General features: G+C 43.5%; 1 protein-coding gene across 1 annotated transcript in view; it reads right to left on the bottom strand.

Moving 5' to 3' along the window:
* Positions 1-24,619, bottom strand: part of LOC311321594 (NACHT, LRR and PYD domains-containing protein 14-like) — a gene marked incomplete at both ends in the record, with an annotated part of 74,542 nt that overhangs the window by 13,556 nt on the left and 36,367 nt on the right. Inside the window, 3 exons of the mRNA XM_084453587.1 lie at positions 5,306-5,473; positions 8,934-9,101; positions 21,526-21,693. Coding sequence (XP_084309713.1) covers positions 5,306-5,473; positions 8,934-9,101; positions 21,526-21,693 — 504 coding nt within the window. The remainder of the gene's footprint in view (positions 1-5,305; positions 5,474-8,933; positions 9,102-21,525; positions 21,694-24,619) is intronic.

The raw sequence follows: 24,619 nt of genomic DNA, 5'->3' as shown, positions 1-24,619 counted from the left end.
TTGCTGTTTGGTAAGCATGTAAATGACAGTCCTCCTGTGCGTATTGCGAACCTAAATGAATCCGGCGCTACTCGGCCTACTGGCCGAGATAGAACTCCAAAGAGGTGGCGGCGATGGCGACTGCACCCACATATTGATAAGGGCACCATCAGTGAATGAATACGTCTATGTGAATCGCAAAAATGTGCACACTATAAATACCCAAATCATATGTGACGCCGACATGCTCATCACAAGTGTAGTGGCACGGTGGCCTGGCTCCACGCATGACTCATTCATCCTGGCGCACAGCAGGGTAGGGGCTAGACTGGAGGCAGGCGCTGCGCATGACGGCTGTCTTGTTAGTGAGTGCATATGCCAAGATACATATTCTTTTTTACTCTTTATTAGCATTTTCCATCCATACAACAACAATACAATAAAACAAAAAACAATAAAAACTAACAATAACAGCTTATGGCTACTTCCATCAAGTCACAATGCAGCTATTTTCTCTTACTCAAATATTACAATTTCAATATTAGTGGTATCATCACACTTCCTTCTATAATCCATCCATTTTTCCCATCTCCCTTCAAACTTTCCTTCCTGCATCCTCAATGCATGCGTGAACTTCTCCATAGCATAAATCTCCTCCACAACACCCAGCCACTGCTCCTTGGTTGGGGGTTCCACCTTATACCAAGCCCTCGTTATTGTCTTTTTACTAGCAACCAATAGTACTTTCACTAGGTATCTGTCCCCTCCTTGTACATCATCCTGTGTTATGTTTGCCAAGATACATATTCAAAGCTGATAAGAATGAGAACCAGTCAAGACCCCACCACAAAATGAGGACCCAAGCCCTCAGCCCCCTCCCCGTCATGAGGGTTACCAGCGGGGCCAAAGCGCCCGCGCTGAGGTCATACGCCAGCTATGAAGACACAAACAAGTAAGGTTCACATTGTTACCATTTTATTGTCTGTTGGTGAGTGACTGTGTGAGGTGTGTGAGTGCGTTTGTGAGTGAATGTGTGAGGTCCGTGAGTGTGGTAGTGAGTGACTGTGTGAGGTCCGTGACAGCATGTGTGAGGGAAGGAAGTGCAGTGAGGATGTCCTGTTGGCTCTGGTGGTGTAGTGTGGTGACCTCCCCCAACTGCTGCACAACTGCCCCCAATCCCTTCTGCCATGTCCCTCTGGGCCTCTAGGGTCCCCGTCTGGGCCTCCAGCACAGCGTCTGAGAGGAAGCCCAGACGGTTTCCCTCAGGGACCCTTGAGGCAGGGACGCTGGCAGCCGGAGGTGGAGGCGTGGGCGGTGGAGACGGAGGCGCTGGAGATGGCACTGGAGGTGGAGGCCGGCGCGCTGGAGGCACTGGAGGACGTGGCGCTGGAGGTGGAGGCTGCAAACGGCGGGGGCACGACTGTCAGGTCAAGGACCACTGCAGACTCCCCCTCCTCTGAGTCCCACCCCACGTCAGAGTCTGGAGAAACAATTTCAGTCATTTTTTTTGAGTTTGTCTGTAAACTTTATTATGCATTAAACATTTCATTATGTAGCCATATTCATTTGATATGTTTTTCTGTTGGCAGCCAAATAAATGCTTAAGTGTGATTTACCGGTGATTTAGATGAGTCTTAATTTCCCAGAGGGGAAAATGTTTAATGTGGTCTAACATTGTGAAGTGATCATCTGTGTTATCGTTCCCTGTTTTGGGTCCTAAATCAATCATAGCCTACCACAGAATGTTTGGAATGTTTGCTTTCCTCACAGCCACATAATACAGAATGTCCGTGTAGCCTACGCCAAATACAGGATGCACGAAACATACAGTAGGCTACCTAAACTGTAGGAGCAGTCAGACAAAGGTAGGCTAGTACAAATACCTTCCGAAGATGATTTTTTTCCTCTGTCTCCGAAATGTTTCTCTTCTTTCCGCGTTTTTCCATAAATGTAATCGTCTTGCCTTTGCTCCACGCTATATTATGTCGGTTCCTTCCGGGGAACCACGTTGTGCACTGTCATAGTTTTGACCATTGTCATAGAATTTACAACTGGCCTCAAGACTTTTCAGATCTCAGCTTTTTGTTCTTAAAACCTATTGATCCAGTCCCCTGCCTTTTGCTATTCTAAACACTTTAAACCTTTGTTCTCTCTCTCTCTTGTAATTCCACCATTAACACCTCCTGAACCTCTGTCTTCCCCACTTCTTTTTTAAGACAGACACCGCTGTCGTTGTATCCTCACCAGGACAGGAAGGCCTCACACCTCAACCTTCCCGTCCTGGCTCAGGCCATTGTTCCTTTGTCTATATTCAAAGTGTACCGCGTTTTTCTTTGCATCCCTCGACCACTGTTTGATGTCCGTCACCTTATTATGACGTGTATAGATGGGTCAGCCAACCAAATGTCTGCTAGCGTCACATCCTTGTATTGAGCACATATAAGGCTGCGCCAGACGAGCTTTGGCTTCACTTCTTTCTGATGAACCACTCTGTGTTTTATCCTCAGGTCCTTTTGCAATCGTATTGTTTTCATAATAAATCTGACTGAACCTTTTTGTGCAAACCTTGGCAAATCCTTTTTTGACTTAAGATCAAAACTTCTTCAACACCATATATGGTTGAATGTGGGCGTGGAGAGGGCGGAACATGAGGCGCGTGCACGTCCGCTGTCTTCTACGACACCGTGGGATTTATCATTGAGAAATCGAGGCAGCAGCGTGTACGCCATGTTTGAAAGATCCGAAAAGCGTGTACTGTAAATATTCTCGTCGTACGCGGCAGTCCGCCCTTTTCTCGTTTTCGTTGTACGCCATCTTTTACACCTGAATTTACACGTTCTTTGATAAATGAGGCCCCAGGCATCTTAGTTTTAACTGGTTAATTATAGCTGAACATGTTTTGTTTGCTAGTAGATGGATATTCATTCCGTTCGCGATAACGTTATTGCAGCCAGGTTAAATTCCTCCAGGGAGCCAGTGACAGGCAAGTTGAAAAGCTTCACTCCCCGCCAGCAGGAGCTTTGGTCGCTGCTACCGCATCTCGGATAACCCGCTGAGTTCGTGGCTGCTATTTCACACTCGCCCTTGATCAATCCCAATACCGATCCATGGTAATAATGAATCAATCTTTCAGATCAGCAGTGCTGCATGCATTTTACAACATCATTGTTAGCTTTATTAACATAACCTACATTTATCTCTCTAACCTTAGGCTATCGATATAGAAGCTAGAAGCGGTCAACGCCAACGTTGACTGAAAACACCCAAACTTAACCATGTAGGCTAATTATTGTGGATTGTTGAATGGCAGTGTATCGTTTCATCTTTATGCCTACACATCAACTCCTTTCCATTGTATGTGAATAAATTCCTGTTATTCTAAAAAATATCCCGTTTCTGTCCATTTCTTGAAAAGGCTATGTCAAATGATCACTCCAGTTTATCACCGTATCCCACTACCATTTCAACTATGCACCGGAACCCAACCTATATCTGAACGATTGATTCATTATTACCATGGAATGATATTGGGATTGATCAAGGGCGAATGTGAAATAGCAGCCACGAACTCAGCGGGTTATCCGAGATGCGGTAGCTGCGGCCAAAGCTCCTGCTGGCGGGGAGTGAAGCTTTTCAACTCGCCTGTCACTGGCTCCCTGGAGGAATTTAGCCTGGCTGCAATAACGTTATCACGAACGGAATGAATGCCATCGACTAGCAAACAAAACATGTTCAGCTATAATAAACCTGTTAAAACTAAAATGCCTGGATAAAAAAATAATGTCTACAATGGATATATTTTACAAAAACAGGTTAATATGCAAGCCGGTTTTCATTTCATTGCATTTCACATAAACGTGAACTTGTTCGTGGACACGCGTAGGACAGAAAAGAACAACTGCGCAAGTACGAAAGTCACCGGAAATAGCCAAATGACTACAAATTTGCCAAGATGGCGCGGTTCAATAGGGCTTCACTTTAGATTTCGAATCCTGGGGGCCTGCAAAATAACGATAGTGCGCCCCCGACAAGTTGTTGAGCGGGGAGGAGGGGGGTGCTAGCGGACAATTCAAATTGTTTGAAGATTTCTTGATCGGGGGGGGGGGGGGGGGGGGGTGCTAGCGGAGATTTGTGCGCCCCTAGTGCCTCGGCGTCCATGGCAATCGCCTTGTATGCCAAATGCATGCGCCGCCACTGCGTCTCGGGCACCAAATTCCGAGCTCCGATCAAATTCTTAAACCCCGGAAGTAAATTTGAAGACAGGGCACCATGGTCTAATGTAGAGATCAGATGGCTTTCAGTCTTCAGATTCTGATAACATAAACATGTCACTCAGAGTTATTAAAGCTGTAAATCCTATTTCATATTGGGCACTTGGCTGACCAGATGTGCTTGATTTGTGGTGATAGTCTCTGTTTGATGAATCATCATATTTAATGTAATCAATCATGTTTGTTACTTTAAGATATAAAATGTATGTTACTGTTGTACTGAGACATTCAAACACAATCAATGACAGGATGAATATGCTCAGTAATACTGACCTCAGTTTCTCCAGTTTACAGTTTGAGCTTCATATGATGCCCTTTTGGGTTTGATGTTTAAGCTTTTCTTGCCCTTTCTTGTAACTAATTTATATCAATATTCTGTATATTTTATATCTTATCGGTGTAATGTATTCTATGCACCTATTCTATTACTGAGGCTGTCCTTTGTGCACTTTCTGTAACTGTATACACTGACAGCACCAATCATCACTATAGCTGATTATGCATTTGATCTTTTTACAACTGTATTTGTAAATTAAATTATTCTATGAAACTGTTTCCATCTTAAAATGTTGAAATGCATAACCTGCCCCCTGACGTCACTGGTTAATCAGGGGCATGCACTATTTAAGGTGTGTCACCCATGGGTGCTGTATGACTTTGACAAAGGCCGCAAGGCCGAAACGTTCGTCCATTCAATTAAATCACCCTGTATTGAGAGCTTGAGTGTGTGGTTTCTTTCTTTTGTTCAGACATGTTCTTATGTAGAGATCAGATGGTTTTTAGTCTTCAGATTATGATAACGTAAACATGTTACTCAGTGTTATTAAAGGTTGTACATCTGATTTGATATTGGGCACTTGGCTGATCAGATGTACTTGATTTGTAGTGATAGTCTCTGTTTGGTGAAACATATTTGTTTGAAAGCCTATTTCTTAAGCTGAGTATCCATGCTCGACATGCTACTTTAAGGGAAGAGATATAAAATGTATGTTACTGTTGTACAGAGACATTCAAACACAATCAATGACAGGATGAATATGCTCAGTAATACTGACCTCAGTTTCTCCAGTTTACAGTGTGGATTCCCCAGTCCAGCAGAGAGCAGCTTCACTCCTGAATCCAGCAGCTTATTGTCACTCAGGTCCAGGTCTCTCAGATGTGAGGAGATGAGAGCTGAGGCCAGCGCTTCACAGCATCCCTCTGAGAGATGACACCACCTCAGGCTGAATGACATCAGGAGAAAATAAGACATCAGCATTTTGTATTCATACTATGATCTGATAAATAATAATAAAAAATAACAACTCTTGTACATTTGCCATATGTAAATCAATATGGGTTCTGTTCTGTCAATGAAATGCTTAGCAGTGGCTGGTGTGGGGTTCAAACCTACAACCCTGAGATTGAGCCCCATGCCTGACTGAGTTAACCAACAGCCCAAACATGGAAGACAGCAAATATTTTATAATCACAATGACAGAAAGTGGCAATAGACCAAAAACCCTTAGGTGTGTCTACAACATTTATTTTGTCTGTAGACCAAAGGCTCACGGGTCAAAATAATGATCACATTTGCCTCATGAGTGGAGACATTTTCTGCAGTACATGTAGTTGTTAACAGTTCAGGCTTACTACAGTACCAGTCCCACACCTGTATGAACATCTGGGTTACATTTTTACAGTGTTCTACTCCCTCTTGAGGTTGTGAGTGGTGGTGCGCTGTGTGGAAATGTGGAGTTTAGAAAAAAGAAAAGGCCACCGTGGTCTTCGAGAGGTGTGTAACGGGTGACAGACTGAAGAAAAGACCCGCACACTCATGTCTGCGTCCAGTGTAACTACACACACCTGCAGCACCTTCAAGCACCCCTCACAGTCCATTCCCATTAAAGGGGTCATCATTTGCCATACTAAGTCAGTGATACTGTATATTTAATCACATAAGTCCTTGTGGGACGTCTTATGTAGGTAAGACTAGCCGTGAACTAACCCAGCAAACACGCAACATCAGGGAGATGTTCAGATGATGTCTTAAAGGATTAACATGGTAATTTTCACTTTTTTTGAGTTTGAACGTGCTATTTGCACAATAGGACATTGAAGAAACACAATAAAAACATTAAATATATCCGTTTTGTCGTTTTTGAGAAACTGGAAGCGTAACATTTTCAGTCCAATTTGACTCGGGGTAAAAATACTCCGAATTCGTGACGTTTTTCCCTTTGTTGACGTCACCCTAAAGTTTGAAAATCCCGCCTCCACTCCCCTGCACCGCCTCCAACAGAAACCTGTCTGCCTCCCGCACCTGCTGTCTTTGCGCCTTTTCACCTACTATCCAACATGGTAAGGCAGCTCTGAACCCTTTCTCATCTTGAGAATAATTGAATAGTTGCAGTCTCTTTATTTTATATAATTAGTACGTTTTATAGGCCTAATTGTATTTGTGGTTGTCATACATATTGGGAAGTTTTCACCATGATCTCCGTGTCTGAGTAGCCAACCTAGCTAATGTTAGATAAACGAACCATAACGTTAGCTGTAATTGGCAACAGTTTTTAAAAAGCTGTCTGATCCAGCTAGCTATTTGTCTTTATCCAGCATGTTGACGTTAGCTAGCCTAATGTTTGGAATGTCAGCTAGCTGTGTTAATTATCCTAGCATGCTAACGTTAGCTCTCAATGCATTTGCTTTTGGTAACGTTAGCCCTCCAGTGCAATGGCAGAAACACAGCGCACCATACTGTACTCTTCCCTGGCATCAAATCTACTTGCACCAGGTGCAAACTGTGCTGTAAGGTTTCCGAAGCGATAGCCTACCAGAACTGTTGTGAGCGTGCTTTGTTGTATTGGCCAATACAATAGGCAACGTTACGAAGTCAAAGTTGGATATAAGTCAGTTTGTCTCCACAAGAATCTCCCGATTATCTCTCGCTCAAACTTAATTCGATATAATGTAGACTTACTGATAAATAGCCTATTGTTGTAATTTATGCTGTTTTGCATATGCAAAATAACGATGCTATTACTAATCGCTTTTATAATTTGCCCCCTTTTCTTGTAGCCAGATCACTACATTTCCAATACTGGGACTCGGGAGGTCCAGGTCCCGCGCTTCAGGGCTCTGGAGGTGTGCAGGTCCTGGAGGGCAGGTTGCAGCCAATGTCACCTAATGATATTATAAATGTTACAACACCGCCCTGTTTTATGAGAAAGTAGCCTATGTCTTAATTTAATGTCATGTTGTATGCGCAACAATTACCTCGGAAAATAAAGACGTAGTCCTACCCGTGCGGGTTTTTGTCATTTATTTATTCTCACATTGAGATCTTAACTTGATCAAACACACCTGCTGTGTACTGAATCGTTTGTCCTAAGGTCTTGTATTGCAGCGTTGTGATGCGCATATAGAGGCTACTGTGCTAAAATTATGACTACATTTCAGGGTGGGTGGAGGTGAAGATATTAAGTCAAGTTATGTTCCTTTCATAATTTACAACTCCAAATAATTGTAATTCTGCAAAACATTCTGAAAGTTGTGTAAGGCTTATCATCACTGTGGCATCTGCTCCACATAATGTTGATCATCCCAGCACCTCGATCCGACCCAACTTCAGGAAGCATTGCGCATTTTGGGATTAAACAGCTCCAGTAGCGATATTCTATTATAACCAGAGGGCATTACAATAACATTCAAAACGAGATCTATTGACTGCATGACCTGTTAGTCTCCAGACTCCGGAGTAGGCCCCTTGACCGCTGCGCTCACGGAGTCGTGGTGCACGGCCCTCTGTCTCCAAACTCATCGATTATGTTGAATCGCTGCGCTACGCATGCAGTCTGCCACATATTAGTAGGATCAGTAGTCTAGCCTATATGTAGGCTACATCCCCAGCCCCTTTCTGCAAAATGTATTGTGTTGCCTTTGTATGTGAAATGAGCTATAATGATTTAATTGATCTGACCAATAATCAGTTATTGCAGTGGTATTCCGCTCGATTCCTTACATCACCACAACTGACAGATGTTGAACCCAGAACAGTAACGTTTCAGTGTTCAACTGGCTTTGTTGGACACCTACTAAGATAAATAACGTTAGACTGGTGAACAATGCGGATGTTATGTCGGTTTCACAGCGCAAATGATCTGTCTTCTGGCAAGACCCACAATTGCAATTATTTGACTAAATAGGTACTGTTCGTAGCTGTCTGAAAGCTATAACGTTAGTCTAATAGCCCAAGCCTCCAAGCTTGCGTGGCCGGCTGCAGGGTGCTTTTTCCTCTGTGTCGTGGGGGAGACGTGTCGTCGTTATACTTTTATCGTACTTTTCCCAAATAGGCCTAATGCAAATTCGAGGATACGGCCTGTTAGGTAGCGTGTATCTTTATAATGTTTGGGGGTTAATATAATATTAAGGACTTTGTAAATGCCCCTGGTTAGCAGCTAGAAAAATGGCTATTGATCTGGCTGTTGTGCGATCTAGTGCGATCACTTGGCTGATCAGATGTACTTGATTTGTAGTGATAGTCTCTGTTTGGTGAAACATATTTGTTTGAAAGCCTATTTCTTAAGCTGAGTATCCATGCTCGACATGCTACTTTAAGGGAAGAGATATAAAATGCATGTTACTGTTGTACTGAGACCTTCAAACACAATCAATGACAGGATGAATATGCTCAGTTATACTGACCTCAGTTTCTCCAGTTTACAGTGTGGATTCCCCAGTCCAGCAGAGAGCAGCTTCACTCCTGAATCCAGCAGCTTATTGTGACTCAGGTGCAGATCTCTCAGATGTGAGGAGATGAGAGCTGAGGCCAGAGCTTCACAGCATCCCTCTGAGAGTCTACACTCACTCAGGCTGAATGACATCAGGAGAAAATAAGACATCAGCATTTTGTATTCATACTATGATCTGATAAATAATAATACAAAATAACAACTCTTGTACATTTGCCATATGTAAATAATATGGGTTCTGTCTACAATGAAATGCTTAGCAGTGGCTGGTGTGGGGTTCAAACCTACAACCCTGAGATTGAGCCCCATGCCTGACTGAGTTAACCAACAGCCCAAACATGGAAGACAGCAAATATTTTATAATCACAATGACAGAAAGTGGGAATAGACCAAAAACCCTTAGGTGTGTCTACAACATTTATTTTGTCTGTAGACCAAAGGCCCACGGGTCAAAATAATGATCACATTTGCCTCATGAGTGGAGACATTTTCTGCAGTACATGTAGTTGTTAACAGTTCAGGCTTACTACAGTACCAGTCCCACACCTGTATGAAGATCTGGGTTACATTTTGACAGTGTTCTACTCCCTCTTGAGGTTGTGAGTGGTAGTGCGCTGTGTGGAAAAGTGGAGTTTAGAAAAAAGAAAAGGCACACCGTGGTCTTGGCGAGCTGTGTAACGGGTGACAGACTGAAGAAAAGACCCGCACACTCATGTCTGCGTCCAGTGTAACTACTGTCATGGAATTTAACACACAGTCTCAAGACTATTCAGATTCATATCTTTTCTTTCAATCATCAAGTCCCCTGCAACCTCTAGTTTCAATCTCCCTTTTGTAATTGTAAACACCTCAACTCTCCCTTTTGTAATTGTAAACACCTCAACTCTCCCTTTTGTAAATGTAAACAACTCCTCTGCCTCGCTCTTCCTCCTTTCTTTGTTTAAGTCAGAAGGGCCACACCTTATGTCCTTCCTGCCCTGGCTCAGACCTTTTGTTTTCTTTGTCTATATTCAAAGTGATATTCAAAGTGAGTTTCATCCCCCGCCCACTGTGTGGCCAATCAAATGACGCCTGTACTACCTCGTTGGCCTGAGCAAGATATAAGGAGAAGAATTGGCGATCTGATTTACTTCTCCTGTTAGAATCACTCTGTGTTTTTACTTTGAGGTCCGTTTGCAATCGTATTGTTTTCTTAATAAACCTGACTGAACATATTTTTGAGCGAACCCAGGCTTTGGCAAATACTTTCATTTTTATTCAACTACAATTGGCGACTCGAGGACGGGATCGACTGCCGTGAGATTCGCCGGGGTGGAAGCGAGGGACGCAGACGTGCGGAGCGGTAGCCGCTTTTGAAAGCTTCTCTCGTTGCGTCTATGCGCATTGGTTTTGGAGAAGCCCCGCCGTTGGTTCCACTCGGCTAAGCTCACGGTACGTTGAAAAGCGAAATCCTTTTATGCTTGTTATTTGCCTTGGGTTTTGGTTCAGCTTGTTGGTCTAGATTATTGAAAACAGAAACCCCAGCGTGGGTATTTTTAGTACGTATGAGTTAAAGTAACTATCTAAGGAAGTTGTGAACAGCAATATATATATTTATATCGTATTGTCCTTTGACTTCGTCCTTGTTTCGTTACGAGGGTATAAGCAGTGTTCAGAACAGGATTCCCTTTGGCCGGTCGCGGGTGAGATTAAAACCGCAGAGCCCGTTGAGAGTGCTTTGCTCAACGAAGATAGCTACGGGAGTGATTGGTGTTTCCAATCCGCGTTTCTTGGAGAAACGTTTTCCCCTTTGATCCCGGGTGGTTTGGTAAACCTAACGAGAAGTTAGCTTTGACCAAGTTGGTAAACCTAACGAGAGTTAGCTTTGACCAAGTGGCTGTACAGTATTTGGTAGGATCTAGACATCCGGTCTAGCCTTGACCAAGTGGCTGGTGCAGTTCGAGCATGCTTGTGTGTTAAGTCGTATGTTAGTCGTCTTTTCGTCATCTTTGGTCGTTCTTTTGTTTTGCGTTCCCGTGTTAGTCTGCTGTTTTACTGTTGGAGTTTCGTTTTTTGTATGTGCACGGGGTTGTTAGTCTGCTGTTTTACTGTTGGAGTTTCGGCTCTGTCTTGTATGTGTTGTTAAGCGCTATATTTTTTTTCCAGGTAAAAGTACTGTTTATTTTTTTTCCGACACTGTTTTTAAGGGCCGTAAATCGTAACTGCTAGTGAGTAGTCTGAGAGACGTTCATCTCCGTGTTACGAAGGAGTGTGGGAGAGTATCTTTTGGTTTGTTTTTTCGTAAGCGATTTGGTGCAAAATGGGTGCCGTTACTAGCTCGCCACTTGATATTCTCAAATTGTCTGGTCCGGCTAAAATTGTTTTGCTAAAATATTCTGCTAGTGCCTGTTGGCAGATTCAGTTATGAAATAAGAATAACAGTTTTCCGTCTCCATCTGGTACTCTTAGCGTTAAAGCTTTGGCCAACATTAGGGTTCAACTAGAAGCATTTGAGAAGACTAAGTTGGGTAAGAAAAGCGGTAATGCCATCGATTGGGCAGCGTTTAAAATTTGGGAGTCAGTAGCGCGGGAAGGGTTTTTGATGTCAGAGAAAAGATACAATGAAGCTATACAGCCAACGGCGTCTCCGCCGCTTCCCCCATCGAATCACTCTGACCTAGACTTCTCTCCCTCGACTCGTTGCGCCGTGATCACACCCCCTAACAATGCCACCGCCATTATTAGCCACGTCCCTTCTCTCTCTGCCGTATCCCCTCACAGTATTGCCTCTGCACCACCCATGCAGGCGCCTCCGCAATACGAATTAAATGCGCCCCTTTCCCCCGAACGAAGCGTACCTCCAGGACCACCCTCTTCTCCCGTCCATTCTATAGCTCTGTCGACTAGATGTTACACAAAGCAAAAGCAGGACAGGAAGAAAGAATTGGCTAGAGCCATATCTGAGGCTAAGTTAAATTTGGAACAACTACAAATAGCTAGTAATAGTCTGGAGGAACCGCAACTCCTAGCCCCAATGGTACGATGCCCGAACCCTAATCCCCGACCGTCTCAAACAGATGATGAAGAGGGCCACGCGGCCTGGACCCCTGAAATCAGAGTGTATAGACCATGGCGTTCTGACGAACTTCGTGATGTTGCTAAAACGTTGCCCGATCCAACCAAAGACATTGACGAGTTTGAAAATCTTTTTAACAGTTTAGTTCGTATGTATGAGCCTCACGCAGAGGAAATCGCCATGATCATGAGACAATGCCTTGGGCTAAAATGGGTGGATGTGAAACATCCGTTTGACATTACATTGCCTTTCTCTCATGCTGATTTTGCTGACCAAAACACTGCACTGTTGAACAGAATCAAAACTCGTTTCCCAAAGAAAATGGATTGGGACCGTATCACATATTGTAAACAACAATCCGATGAGCAGTTCGAGAAATTTTGGGAAAGACTGGAATCAGTCTTCGCGTCACACAGTGGCATGGACAAAGAGAATTCCGATTATAAGAAAATTCTAAAACAACAGTTGATGAATAACTCTCTCTCCTCTTTGTCTGACCAAGTTAGGATGTGTTGCTACACCTGGGAGTCAACTTCGCTCGAGGAAGTTGTTGACCATTTCCGGTATGCGGAGCGGCTTCGCGTTCACATTGAACAAAGGGAGGCGAAAGAACTTAAGTTAGGTACAGCCAAGTTAAAAGCCGCTCAACTGGAACAGATAGAAAACCAGTCCAAGAGATCAGAGAGGGAACAACGACCACAGGGTCGTCACATGAACAGAAATAGCAGGCATAGTAACAGAATAAGCTACAGGAGGAAACCGAGGGAGGGAAACGAAAACAGAGACAAAACTGACGCGTGTTTTCATTGTGGTAAAACTGGTCACTGGATCAAAGACTGTCACAGTTACCGCAGGCGAAATGAGAGAAAGAATCCTGCAACCTGGGGTTCGGCGCCACCTGCTGGAATTTCCCTGAACAACCCACAGCAACAGTCATGACTAGGCCAGGAACAGACAGAGAGTTTTGCTGAGGGACCGTCAGATAGTACAGCTGTACAGGATAAAGAGAAGGTTGTTCATATTTGTCAATACCTTAATCTGCATACAACACCGTCCGAGCTTCCAGTAGTAACTTTAGAAGTTAATGGAGAGCAACTCATGTTTTTAGCTGACACCGGCGCACACTCATCAGTCCTAAGCTCCTCAAAAATTAATGTTGTTCCTAAACTAACAAATGAAGTTGCAAAAACCATTGGTGCAGCAGGTATTGAAAAATCTGAGAGAATGACTACGTCACTTCCTGTTGTGTTGGATGATGCTGAATTCCAACACCAATTTATCTATTCTCATTGTTGTCCTGTTAACCTAATGGGGAGAGATCTGCTGTGCAAACTAGGTTTTCAGATGTGCTGTGACTCAAATGGGGTCACCATTATCCGGCCTAAACAGGTAACACCACTGCGCGACCTCATGTTTATAGAACATATGACAAGTTGGACATATTCCTGGAACATTGAAAATAATGATCAGATGTCACTCCAACGTTCTAAGCTGTTCTCAAAAATTAACTCCTGTTATTCATATGACACCCCTCTCACACCACAGACTTCATTACACTGCACTGCAAATGTATCTCCACTACAACAAGATCATGATTTTGAGAAAGTCTGGTTACAACCACAAAGTAGTGAGGTTCTTGAATGTGCTATGCTGTATGTAGATCCTGACCATGCAGCTCTCTTTCTGTGTGTCTGACAGAGACACAGAAACAGCTGTATGATGAAAAACAAGGTGTCCCACACATTTCACTGGGTGTCTCTGAGTTTGTTACCAAGGAGGAGACAGGCATGCGGCTGCAGACGGCAATGGAAGCTACTGACTGGGTTGGAGATCCACACCAAGTAAGACACTCTCCAACAACAGGGGTAAGCTGCTTCCCTTTTAGATGGCTGACACCTGTGGTACGTGGAATGGAGGGTCAACGCCTCAACCCCACGTTTGTCCAAATTCCTTATGACAACATAGAAAGTCCATCTGTGTTGCAGGGGGTGCCCGACTCATTGTGGGCCAGAGATAAGTTTGATATAGGCAGGATTAAGAATGTCAACCCAGTAGTCGTCAGCCCAAAGGGAACATTCCGTCCAAGACGTGCCCAGTATCCTCTGAGAACAGAGGTACAGAGGAGGGGATTGCTAAGGTTCACGCCTCTTTATTAGAAAGAGGTGCTATTGTTGAGATTGACAGCTCACCTTGCAACACCCCTATTCTGCCTGTGAGGAAGGCTTCAGGTGAATGGAGATTTGTTCAAGATTTGAGAATTGTTAATGAAGCTGTCCATGCTAGAACAGCCCTTGTTCCGAACCCTGTTACCATTCTGTCATTCATACCTGCCACAGCTACACATTTTAGTGTTATTGATTTGAGTAATGCGTTTTTCTCTATCCCTGTTCACCCTGACTCCAGAGAGTGGTTCGCGTTCACCTTTCAAGGACGGAGTTATACCTGGTGTGTAATGCCTCAAGGATATGTGGACTCTCCAACCATCTTTAATGTCGAGTTGGCACGGAACCTAGAAGGATTCATCCCGCCAAAAGGCAGCACTCTCATTCAATACATGGATGACCTACTTCTTGCCAGTAGAAACAAGGAGTCATGTATTGAGGATACAAGAGCACTGTTGTTTTTCCTTGCAGAAAATGGCCACAAGGTGTCTAGAAGCAAGATCCAGTTAGTATGTGAGCAGGTCAGATACCTTGGTCACTTAATAACAAAAGATGGCAAGACACTGGGGACTGACCGTGTTAAAGTAATTCTTACACTTCCCCTGCCCACAACCAAAAAACAGATGATGTCACTGCTTGGGACTGTAGGTTACTGCCGAGCTTGGATTCCTGACTTTGCAGAGATAACACAGCCGCTATCTGATTTAGCTCATGGACAGAAATTAGCTCCCTCAGACAAAATCACATGGACTGACGAAGCCAGACTGGCTTTAACGACACTTAAACAAAGACTGTCCACAGCACCCTGTCTAGGTATTCCTGACTATGACAAGACCTTCCACCTGTTCACGAACGAGAGGGAAGGTTACATGGCAGCAGTATTAGCACAGAAGCATGGAGATAGGTACAGACCGGTAGCCTATTACTCCAAAAGACTTGACTCTGTTGTTAGAGGACTCGTGTCCTGCTTGAGATCAGTGGCAGCTACTACTGAGGCTGTATTGAGTTCTGTAGACCTAGTAGCACTGCGGCCGCTGGTAGTCCATGTACCGCATGCCGTGTCTGCTCTTCTTTTACAGGCAAAGACATCGCACCTGCACCCAGCAAGATTGTTGCATTACCAGAATGTACTGTTGACTATGTCTAATCTTACACTTCAAAGATGCACTATACTCAACCCAGCAACTCTGCTTCCGACTCCAGAAGACGGGGAACCGCATGACTGTGTAGCTATAGTAGAGGAGGTCAATAAGCCACGCTCAGACCTCACTGATGTTCCTCTCTCTAACCCTGATTTTGAGCTTTTTGTGGACGGATCAGCCCAGCGGTCGACAACAGGTCAACCACTTGTCGCATATGCAGTCACAACATTAGATGGAGTTTTAGAATCAGCAAAACTCCCACAACACCTTTCAGCGCAAGCAGCTGAATTGTTCGCTCTGACCAGAGCTTGTAAAATAGCAAGTGGAAAGTCTGCAACCATTTACACAGACAGTAGTTATGCTTTTGGAGTTGTGCATGACTTCGGCTCCCTTTGGCGAAACCGTGGGTTCCTCACGTCAACTGGTAAACCTATTGCACACCATGTGTTGATCAACAACCTTCTAGAAGCTATGCTTTTACCATCTAGCCTAGCAGTGTGTAAATGCCAAGCTCATGTTAAAAGCTCTGATCCTGTCTCTGTCGGTAACTCGACTGCTGACCTCGCTGCAAAAGCTGCGGCCGTCTCTGCTTCCTCCCCTGTGCTTTCTATGCTCTCTGTACCATCCACAGACCCTGACAAGATTCCTCCACTGTCCCTGGCAGACATTTCTGACCTACAAGCATCTGCTCCACCTGCGGAGAAAAAGAAATGGAGGAATAAGTGCACATTCCACAACCAAACTAACCTGTATCTAGGGCCTAATGACAAACCTGTACTACCTCGTTCATGTTTTCATTATGCTTTCAAACTAGCCCACGGGCCAGATCATGTTTCAAAAACAGGGGTGGCGGAGGATGTTAACAGGTATTGGTATGCACCAGGTTTCACGGTTTTTGCAGAACAAAACTGTGCCAAATGCATCATATGCATGCAAAACAATGTTGGAAAAGGGATAAAAATGGAACTGTCAGCACATCCTCGGCCAAGTGGGCCATGGGAACATGTTATGATGGATTTTATTGAACTCTCTCCATGCCAGGGGTACAAATATTGCCTAGTGTTAACTGATGTTTTCTCCAAATGGACTGAGGTATTTCCTTGCAGGCATTTCTCAGCGTTGTCAGTGGCAAAGAGTCTCCTGAGAGAGATCATTCCAAGATGGGGCCTGCCAACCAAACTCTCTTCAGATCGAGGGACCCATTTTGTAAATAGTGTCATTCAGGAAATCTGCAATAGCCTACAGATTGACCTTAGAACGCATTGTAGCTATCATCCAGCAAGTGCTGGAATAGTGGAGGGAGCTAATCAAACTCTGAAAGTAAAGCTCACCAAGCTGATGGCAGAGACAGGTCTGTCATGGATGAAAGTTCTACCTCTGGCACTCATGTACATGAGAGGGAGACCGCACCAGACCACAGGGCTGGCTCCATATGAAGTCCTTACTGGTCGACCTATGAAAATGACTAACACACCGTTTCCCCAAAATAAGATTAGTCTCATGTCATGTGAAGATGATATGATACAATATTGTCTTGCACTGAATAACATTCTAAAAAATGTCTTCAACAGAGTGAGGACCGCCATTCCTGAGGCTAAGGAGGGGTTCCTGCATCACATCTCTCCTGGGGATTGGGTCCTGGTCCGCGACCAAAGACGAAGGAGCTGGAACTCGCCGAGGTGGCTCGGGCCGTACCAGGTTCTACTCACCACGCAGACAGCGGTCAAAGTAGCTGAGAGGACTTCGTGGATCCATGCAAGCCATTGCCGACGGGTCAAAGCAGCAGACGACGGTCCACCAGGGGATCGCCAACACCAGGAGATCAAGGATGCAGCTGAACCAGAGGGCTCAGAGGCCAAAACCATGGGCCATCACACTGTCCTCTCCTCTGACGAAGAATCGGAGGAAAAATGACCTTGCTGGTCACCTCCTTCTCATGGTCGTTATGATGGCAACATGGAGAAACTCCACAGCCATGACCTCACAAGATGCACCACACACGCACACACACCTGCACACACTGCAACTAACATTGAACATAACTGATTCAAACAACGCGACATTGAAGTTGCGATCCAGAAGAGAAGACGCCTTGCATTCCCCAGTGACATTCTATTGCCCAAAAGAGAAGTGTCACCTAAATGACTGTTGGATATACACTGTGAACAAGAATGACTGGACTTTGTTACACTCTACAGATGTCAAAATCCAAGACGATGAGAAGTTCCTTGGATCTACCCTGGTGACTCTGACCAATGCTGATTGGAGAATGCCATATTGGTGTGTTTTAAGCAGAGATGTGATTAATGTAGCTCGAAGCAGAAACTATGGTGCTGATATTTGCAAACCTGTCCCAGATTATCCCTCTACTATGGTAGTTAATTGTAACAAGTATTTAACCAGGTCATCCAACTCAGATCGGAAGACCCATCCTAACACTGCTATAAGTATGGTACGGGAATTTGCATCAAAAATGGATTATGATGATTGTTGGATTTGTCAACAGGTCCCCTCTAGTACAACATCACCTATCCTATATCCTATTCCCTTAACAAAGGCTGAGTGGTTACAATATGACTGGCAAGGGTTAGCAACCCATACATTCTCCACTAGGGAACAAGTCTCATCTTGTCAATTTCATGCAGGAGTAGATAGATTAATTTATTCCTACGGCGGTATAGAGAATAGCATTTTAACAGAGTTAACTATGCAGGTCAATCAACACCAGAAACCAAGAGAATTTACTCGACTAGAACTAGCTAGAGTTATACATTTTTCCAGAGTACCTGGACCGCAGTTAATTCATAATATTCAAGCTGTCTTCACACAGATATATACAGTTCCTTTAACTGCACAGTTAGTGTGTACTGGCTTATCCACAACTGTAGAATGGAGAAATTCAATTGTATTTTCCGGATTAAAATGTCAGATTATTGATTGTTTTGTCCAGTCTCAGAGAAAACTATTCAACCAAACTAATCTTAGAGTTCAAACAAACACTGATCAATTCAAAATCGTCCCTCTCCAGAAGGTTTATCAAATGTGCTACAAAGTGTTTAGTGGATATTCCAGCTCAAGCACTAATGGTCCAGACTTCAGTACCGAGCGGAGAAGTAGATGACCCCTTTGAAAATTATCTCGATGAAATGCATAATATCTATCTACAAGACTTATAATGTTTTGAAACATGAGCTGATAGATGATTTTGAAGTTTTACTTCTTTGGGTTTTTTTCCTCTAAATTGACCAAGAGGTTTTTGCCCTTCTTACACTGGTAACCATTTATCTTTTTGCCTTGTTCAAAATTTAAATCAAGGGTTTTTGGTGAATGGTTCTCCACTCTTAGACTATACATGTTTTTTTTACCTTGTTTCCTGTCAAATTTCTGAAACAAGGAGTTTTAAAGCGTAATTTGCATTTTGTTCTTGCTCCACCTAGTGGAGAGATTACTTCCTTTCCACATGTATAGCATAGAGTTTTTGAAATTTGTGTTTATAATTTTTATTTTTTTTATTTTTTATTTTTTTTATTATGCTTATTTTATATCTGATGTATATATTTTATGTGGCTGTTTCAGCCACAGATGAGGGAGTTGTCATGGAATTTAACACACAGTCTCAAGACTATTCAGATTCATATCTTTTATTTCAATCATCAAGTCCCCTGCAACCTGTAGTTTCAATCTCCCTTTTGTAATTGTAAACACCTCAACTCTCCCTTTTGTAATTGTAAACACCTCAACTCTCCCTTTTGTAAATGTAAACAACTCCTCTGCCTCGCTCTTCCTCCTTTCTTTGTTTAAGTCAGAAGGGCCACACCTTATGTCCTTCCTGCCCTGGCTCAGACCTTTTGTTTTCTTTGTCTATATTCAAAGTGATATTCAAAGTGAGTTTCATCCCCCGCCCACTGTGTGGCCAATCAAATGACGCCTGTACTACCTCGTTGGCCTGAGCAAGATATAAGGAGAAGAATTGGCGATCTGATTTACTTCTCCTGTTAGAATCACTCTGTGTTTTTACTTTGAGGTCCGTTTGCAATCGTATTGTTTTCTTAATAAACCTGACTGAACATATTTTTGAGCGAACCCAGGCTTTGGCAAATACTTTCATTTTTATTCAACTACACTACACACACCTGCAGCACCTTCAAGCACCCCTCACAGTCCATTCCCATTAAAGGGGTCATCATTTGCCATACTAAGTCAGTGATACTGTATATTTAATCACATAAGTCCTTGTGGGACCTCTTATGTAGGTAAGACTAGTCGTGAACTAACCCAGCAAACACGCAACATCAGGGAGACGTTCAGATCATGTCTTAATAACGTCCGTCAGTCCAGAACCCCATTTCTATGTCTGCTGGACCCCTCAATATTCAAACGTCTGGCTTGGACCCCTCTAAGATGTCTGTGGACGTGCAAAACGGGTTCAATATTTGAATGTAAAAAAAAAACATTCATTCTGGCTCCTAATTGGATGTCTTTGGACGTCCGAAAAAGACAAAAAAGACATCTAAAAGACGTCTTTTAGACGTGTCTTTGCTCAGTGGGAAAGACCCGCATCGTGGAACATGGCAGCACTATCTATGTTAAAACCACAACTACCCTGGCAGTAGCAGCACTTTGTAGAAGAGAATGATCCTATTTCCTCTTTGAGTGATATAGGAATAGAACAGGGCCGGACTGGCCATGTGGCGTACCGGGCAAATGCCCGGTGGGCCGGACCTACTTGTGGGCCGATCTAAAAAAACGAGCTAACGAACGGCCCATAGAGCAGGGACAGCGGCCCATTGGTCCATTTTCTATACTGACACTGGGCTGGCCCAATCATATGTAGGCCCCACCCCTCCCTCTGTTAGTTTCAGGTGTCATTTGCGTGGGCCGCTAGAGAGCCTCAGCAGCCCCCCCCCCCCCCCCCCCCCCCGTCAACAAATCGCGCAGCAGGCCCCCCCCCCCCCCCCGTCAACAAATCGTGCAGCAGCACCCCCCCCCCCCCCCCCCCCCCATCAACAAAACGAGACTGAAGGTGTTCCATTTCACGCGTCGGCTCGGCTAGTGGGCCGACTGGGGCTACATAGGAAATATTCACCCAGTCCAGTCCTGTGGGCCGGTCTGGGCCAAGATGCCAGGGCTGAATTTTTGTCCCAGTCCGTCCCTGGAATAGAACATGTCTCCCTCCCTAGAAGGGGTGGCAATTTAGACAACCTCCTATCCAGAAGGGAGAACTTCTACATTCACTATTTGAAAACTCTGGCCCCTCATGGTTTTAATGCTGAATTTGAATTGAAATGTTTCCTATAAACTTGTCATCCACGGGGAATGGCCTCGTTACACCCTCATCCACCTGATAGGAAGTCCAGTTTGAGCTTCATATGATGCCCTCTTGTGTTTGATGTTCAAGCTTTTCTTGCCCTTTCTTGTAAATAATTTATATAAATATTCTGTATATTTTATATCTTATCAGTTTAATGTATTCTATGCCCCTATTCTATTACTGAGGCTGTCCTTTGTGCACTTTCTGTAACTGTATACACTGACACCACTATTCATCATCATAGCTGATTATGCATTTGATCTTTTTACAACTGTATTTGTAAATTAAATTATTCTATGAAACTGTTTCCATCTTAAAATGTTGAAATGCATAACCTGCCCCGTCGCACTGGTTAATCAGGGGCGTGCACTATTTAAGGTGTGTCACCCATGGGTGCTGTATGACTTTGACAAAGGCCGCAAGGCCGAAACGTTCGTCCGTTCAATTAAATCACCCTGCATTGAGAGCTTGAGTGTGTGGTTTCTTACTTTTGTTCAGACATGTTCTAATGTTGAGATCAGATGGTTTTTAGTCTTCAGATTCTGATAACGTAAACATGTTACTCAGTGTTATTAAAAGCTGCTACTCAGCTTAAGAAATAGGCTTTCAAACAAATATGTTTCACCATACAGAGACTATCACTACAAATCAAGTACATCTGATCAGCCAAGTGCCCAATATCAAATCAGATGTACTTGATTTGTAGTGATAGTCTCTGTATGGTGAAACATATTTGTTTGAAAGCCTATTTCTTAAGCTGAGTATCCATGCTCAACATGTTACTTTAAGGGAAGAGATATAAAATGTATGTTACTGTTGTACTGAGACATTCAAATACAATCAATGACAGGATGAATATGCTCAGTTATACTGACCTCAGTTTCTCCAGTTTACACTGTGGATTCCCCAGTCCAGCAGAGAGCAGCTTCACTCCTGAATCCAGCAGGTCATTGTCACTCAGGTCCAGGTCTCTCAGATGTGAGGAGATGAGAGCTGAGGCCAGCGCTTCACAGCATCCCTCTGAGAGATTACACCCACTCAGGCTGAATGACATCAGGAGAAAATAAGACATCAGCATTTTGTATTCATACTATGATCTGATAAATAATAATAAAAAATAACAACTCTTGTTCATTTGCCATATGTAAATAATATGGGTTCTGTCTACAATGAAATGCTTAGCAGTGGCTGGTGTGGGGTTCAAACCTACAACCCTGAGATTGAGCCCCATGCCTGACTGAGTTAACCAACAGCCCAAACATGGAAGACAGCAAATATTTTATAATCACAATGACAGAAAGTGGCAATAGACCAAAAACCCTTAGGTGTGTCTACAACATTTATTTTGTCTGTAGACCAAAGGCTCACGGGTCAAAATAATGATCACATTTGCCTCATGAGTGGAGACATTTTCTGCAGTACATGTAGTTGTTAACAGTTCAGGCTTACTACAGTACCAGTCCCACACCTGTATGAACATCTGGGTTACATTTTGACAGTGTTCTACTCCCTCTTGAGGTTGTGAGTGGTGGTGCACTGTGTGGAAATGTGGAGTTAAGAAAAAAGAAAAGGCCACCGTGGTCTTCGAGAGGTGTGTAACGGGTGACAGACTGAAGAAAAGACCCGCACACTCATGTCTGCGTCCAGTGTAACTACACACACCTGCAGCACCTTCAAGCACCCCTCACAGTCCATTCCCATTAAAGGGGTCATCATTCGCCATACTAAGTCAGTGATACTGTATATTAAATCACATAAGCTCTTGTGGGACATCTTATGTAGGTAAGACTAGCCGTGAACTAACCCAGCAAACACGCAACATCAGGGAGACGTTCAGATCATGTCTTAATAACGTCCGTCAGTCCAGAACCCCATTTGTACGTCTGCTGGACCCCTCAATATTCAAACGTCTGGCTTGGACCCCTCTAAGACGTCTGTGGACGTGCAAAACGGGTTCAATATCTGAACGTAAAAAAAAAACATTCATTCTGGTTCCTAATTGGATGTCTTTGGACGTCCGAAAAAGACAAAGAAGACATCTAAAAGACGTCTTTTAGACCTGTCTTTGCTCAGTGGGAAAGACCCGCATCGTGGAACATGGCAGCACTCTCTACTGTATGTAAAAACCACAACTATCCTGGCAGTAGCAGCGCACTTTGTAGAAGAGAATGATCCTATTTCCTCTTTGAGTTATATAGGAATAGAACATGTCTCCCTCCCTAGAAGGGGTGGCAATTTAGACAACCTCCTTTCCAGAAGGGAGAACTTCTACATTCACTATTTGAAAACTCTGGCCCCTCATGGTTTTAATGCTGAATTTGAATTGAAATGTTTTCTATAGACTTGTCATCCACGGGGAATGGCCTCGTTACACCCTCATCCACCTGATAGTAAGTCCAGTTTGAGCTTCACATGATGCCCTTTTGGGTTTGATGTTTAAGTTTTTCTTGCCCTTTCTTGTTAATAATTGATATAAATATTCTGTATATTTTATATCTTATTGGTGTAATGTATTATATGCCCCTATTCTATTACTGAGGCTGTCTTTTGTGCACTTTCTGTAACTGTATACACTGACAGCACAATTCATCATCATAGCTGATTATGCATTTGATATTTGTACAACTGTATTTGTAAACTCAATTATTCTATGAAACTGTTTCCATCTTAAATGTTGAAATGCATAACCCCCCCCCTGACGTCACTGGTTAATCAGGGGCGTGCACTATTTAAGGTGTGTCACCCATGGGTGCTGTATGACTTTGACAAAGGCCGCAAGGCCGAAACGTTCTTCCGTTCAATTAAATCACCCTGCATTGAGAGCTTGAGTGTGTGGTTTCTTTCTTTTGTTCAGACATGTTCTTATGTAGAGATCAGATGGTTTTTAGTGTTCAGATTATGATAACGTAAACATGTTACTCAGTGTTATTAAAGGTTATACATCTGATTTGATATTACTACTATAATAGAGGGCACTTGGTATATTAATGAGCATTTATGACCCCCTAATTTGATATGCAAATGAGATTAAACTTATTTTATGACATGCACCTGGTCCGGGGTTTGTCTGGCACAATAGGAGGGGGTGGTTTTGTGTGTGTGTGTTTGAAATGTTTGTGAGGTGTGACTTTATAGTGGGTTTATAGGGTTTGAATTAAGGTCTGTATTATAGATAGGTTGATAGTGTGCTATCAAAATGCTATAGTGTGTATGTGTGTTAATGTAATGGTATTAAGATAGTATAGGGGTTATTCACTATTCCCCCAGGACTTTATGGGCTGCAGGTGGTCTTCTGTGTGTGCGTGACTGGGTCTTCTGTGTGTGCGTGACTGGGTGTTCTGTGTGTGTGTGTGTGTGTGCGTGACTGGTTGTTTGTGTGTGTGTGTGTGTGTGTGTTTGGATGTTTGTGAGGTGTGACTGGTGCCATGTGGACTAGTGAGTTGATTCCTTTAGTTATCAGAATGTTTTAATGTGTGTGCGTGACTGGTTGTTTGTGTGACTGGGTGTGTGTGTGTGTGTGTGTGATTGAATGTTTGTGAGGTGTGACTGGTGCCATGTGGACTAGTGAGTTGATTCCTTTAGTTATCAGAATGTTTTAATGTGTGTGCGTGACTGGTTGTTTGTGTGACTGGGTGTGTGTGTGTGTGTGTGATTGAATGTTTGTGAGGTGTGACTTAATAGTGGCCTAGTGGTTTTGATTCAAGGGTTAGATATCAGAATGTTTTAATGTGTGTGCGTGACTGGGTGTTCTGTGTGTGTGTGTGTGTGTGTGTGTGTGTGTGTGTGTGTGTGTGTGTGTGTGTGTGTGATTGAATGTTTGTGAGGTGTGACTTAATAGTGGCCTAGTGGTTTTGATTCAAGGGTTAGATATCAGAATGTTTTAATGTGTGTGCGTGACTGTGTGTGCGTGTGTGTGTGTGTGAGGTGTGACTTTATAGTGACTTTATAGGGGTTGAATCAAGGGTTATA

Source organism: Borostomias antarcticus, assembly GCF_949987555.1.
Source record: "Borostomias antarcticus genome assembly, chromosome: 19".
Taxonomy (NCBI): Eukaryota; Metazoa; Chordata; class Actinopteri; order Stomiiformes; family Stomiidae; genus Borostomias; species Borostomias antarcticus.
This window is presented reverse-complemented; position numbering and strand designations above follow the sequence as displayed.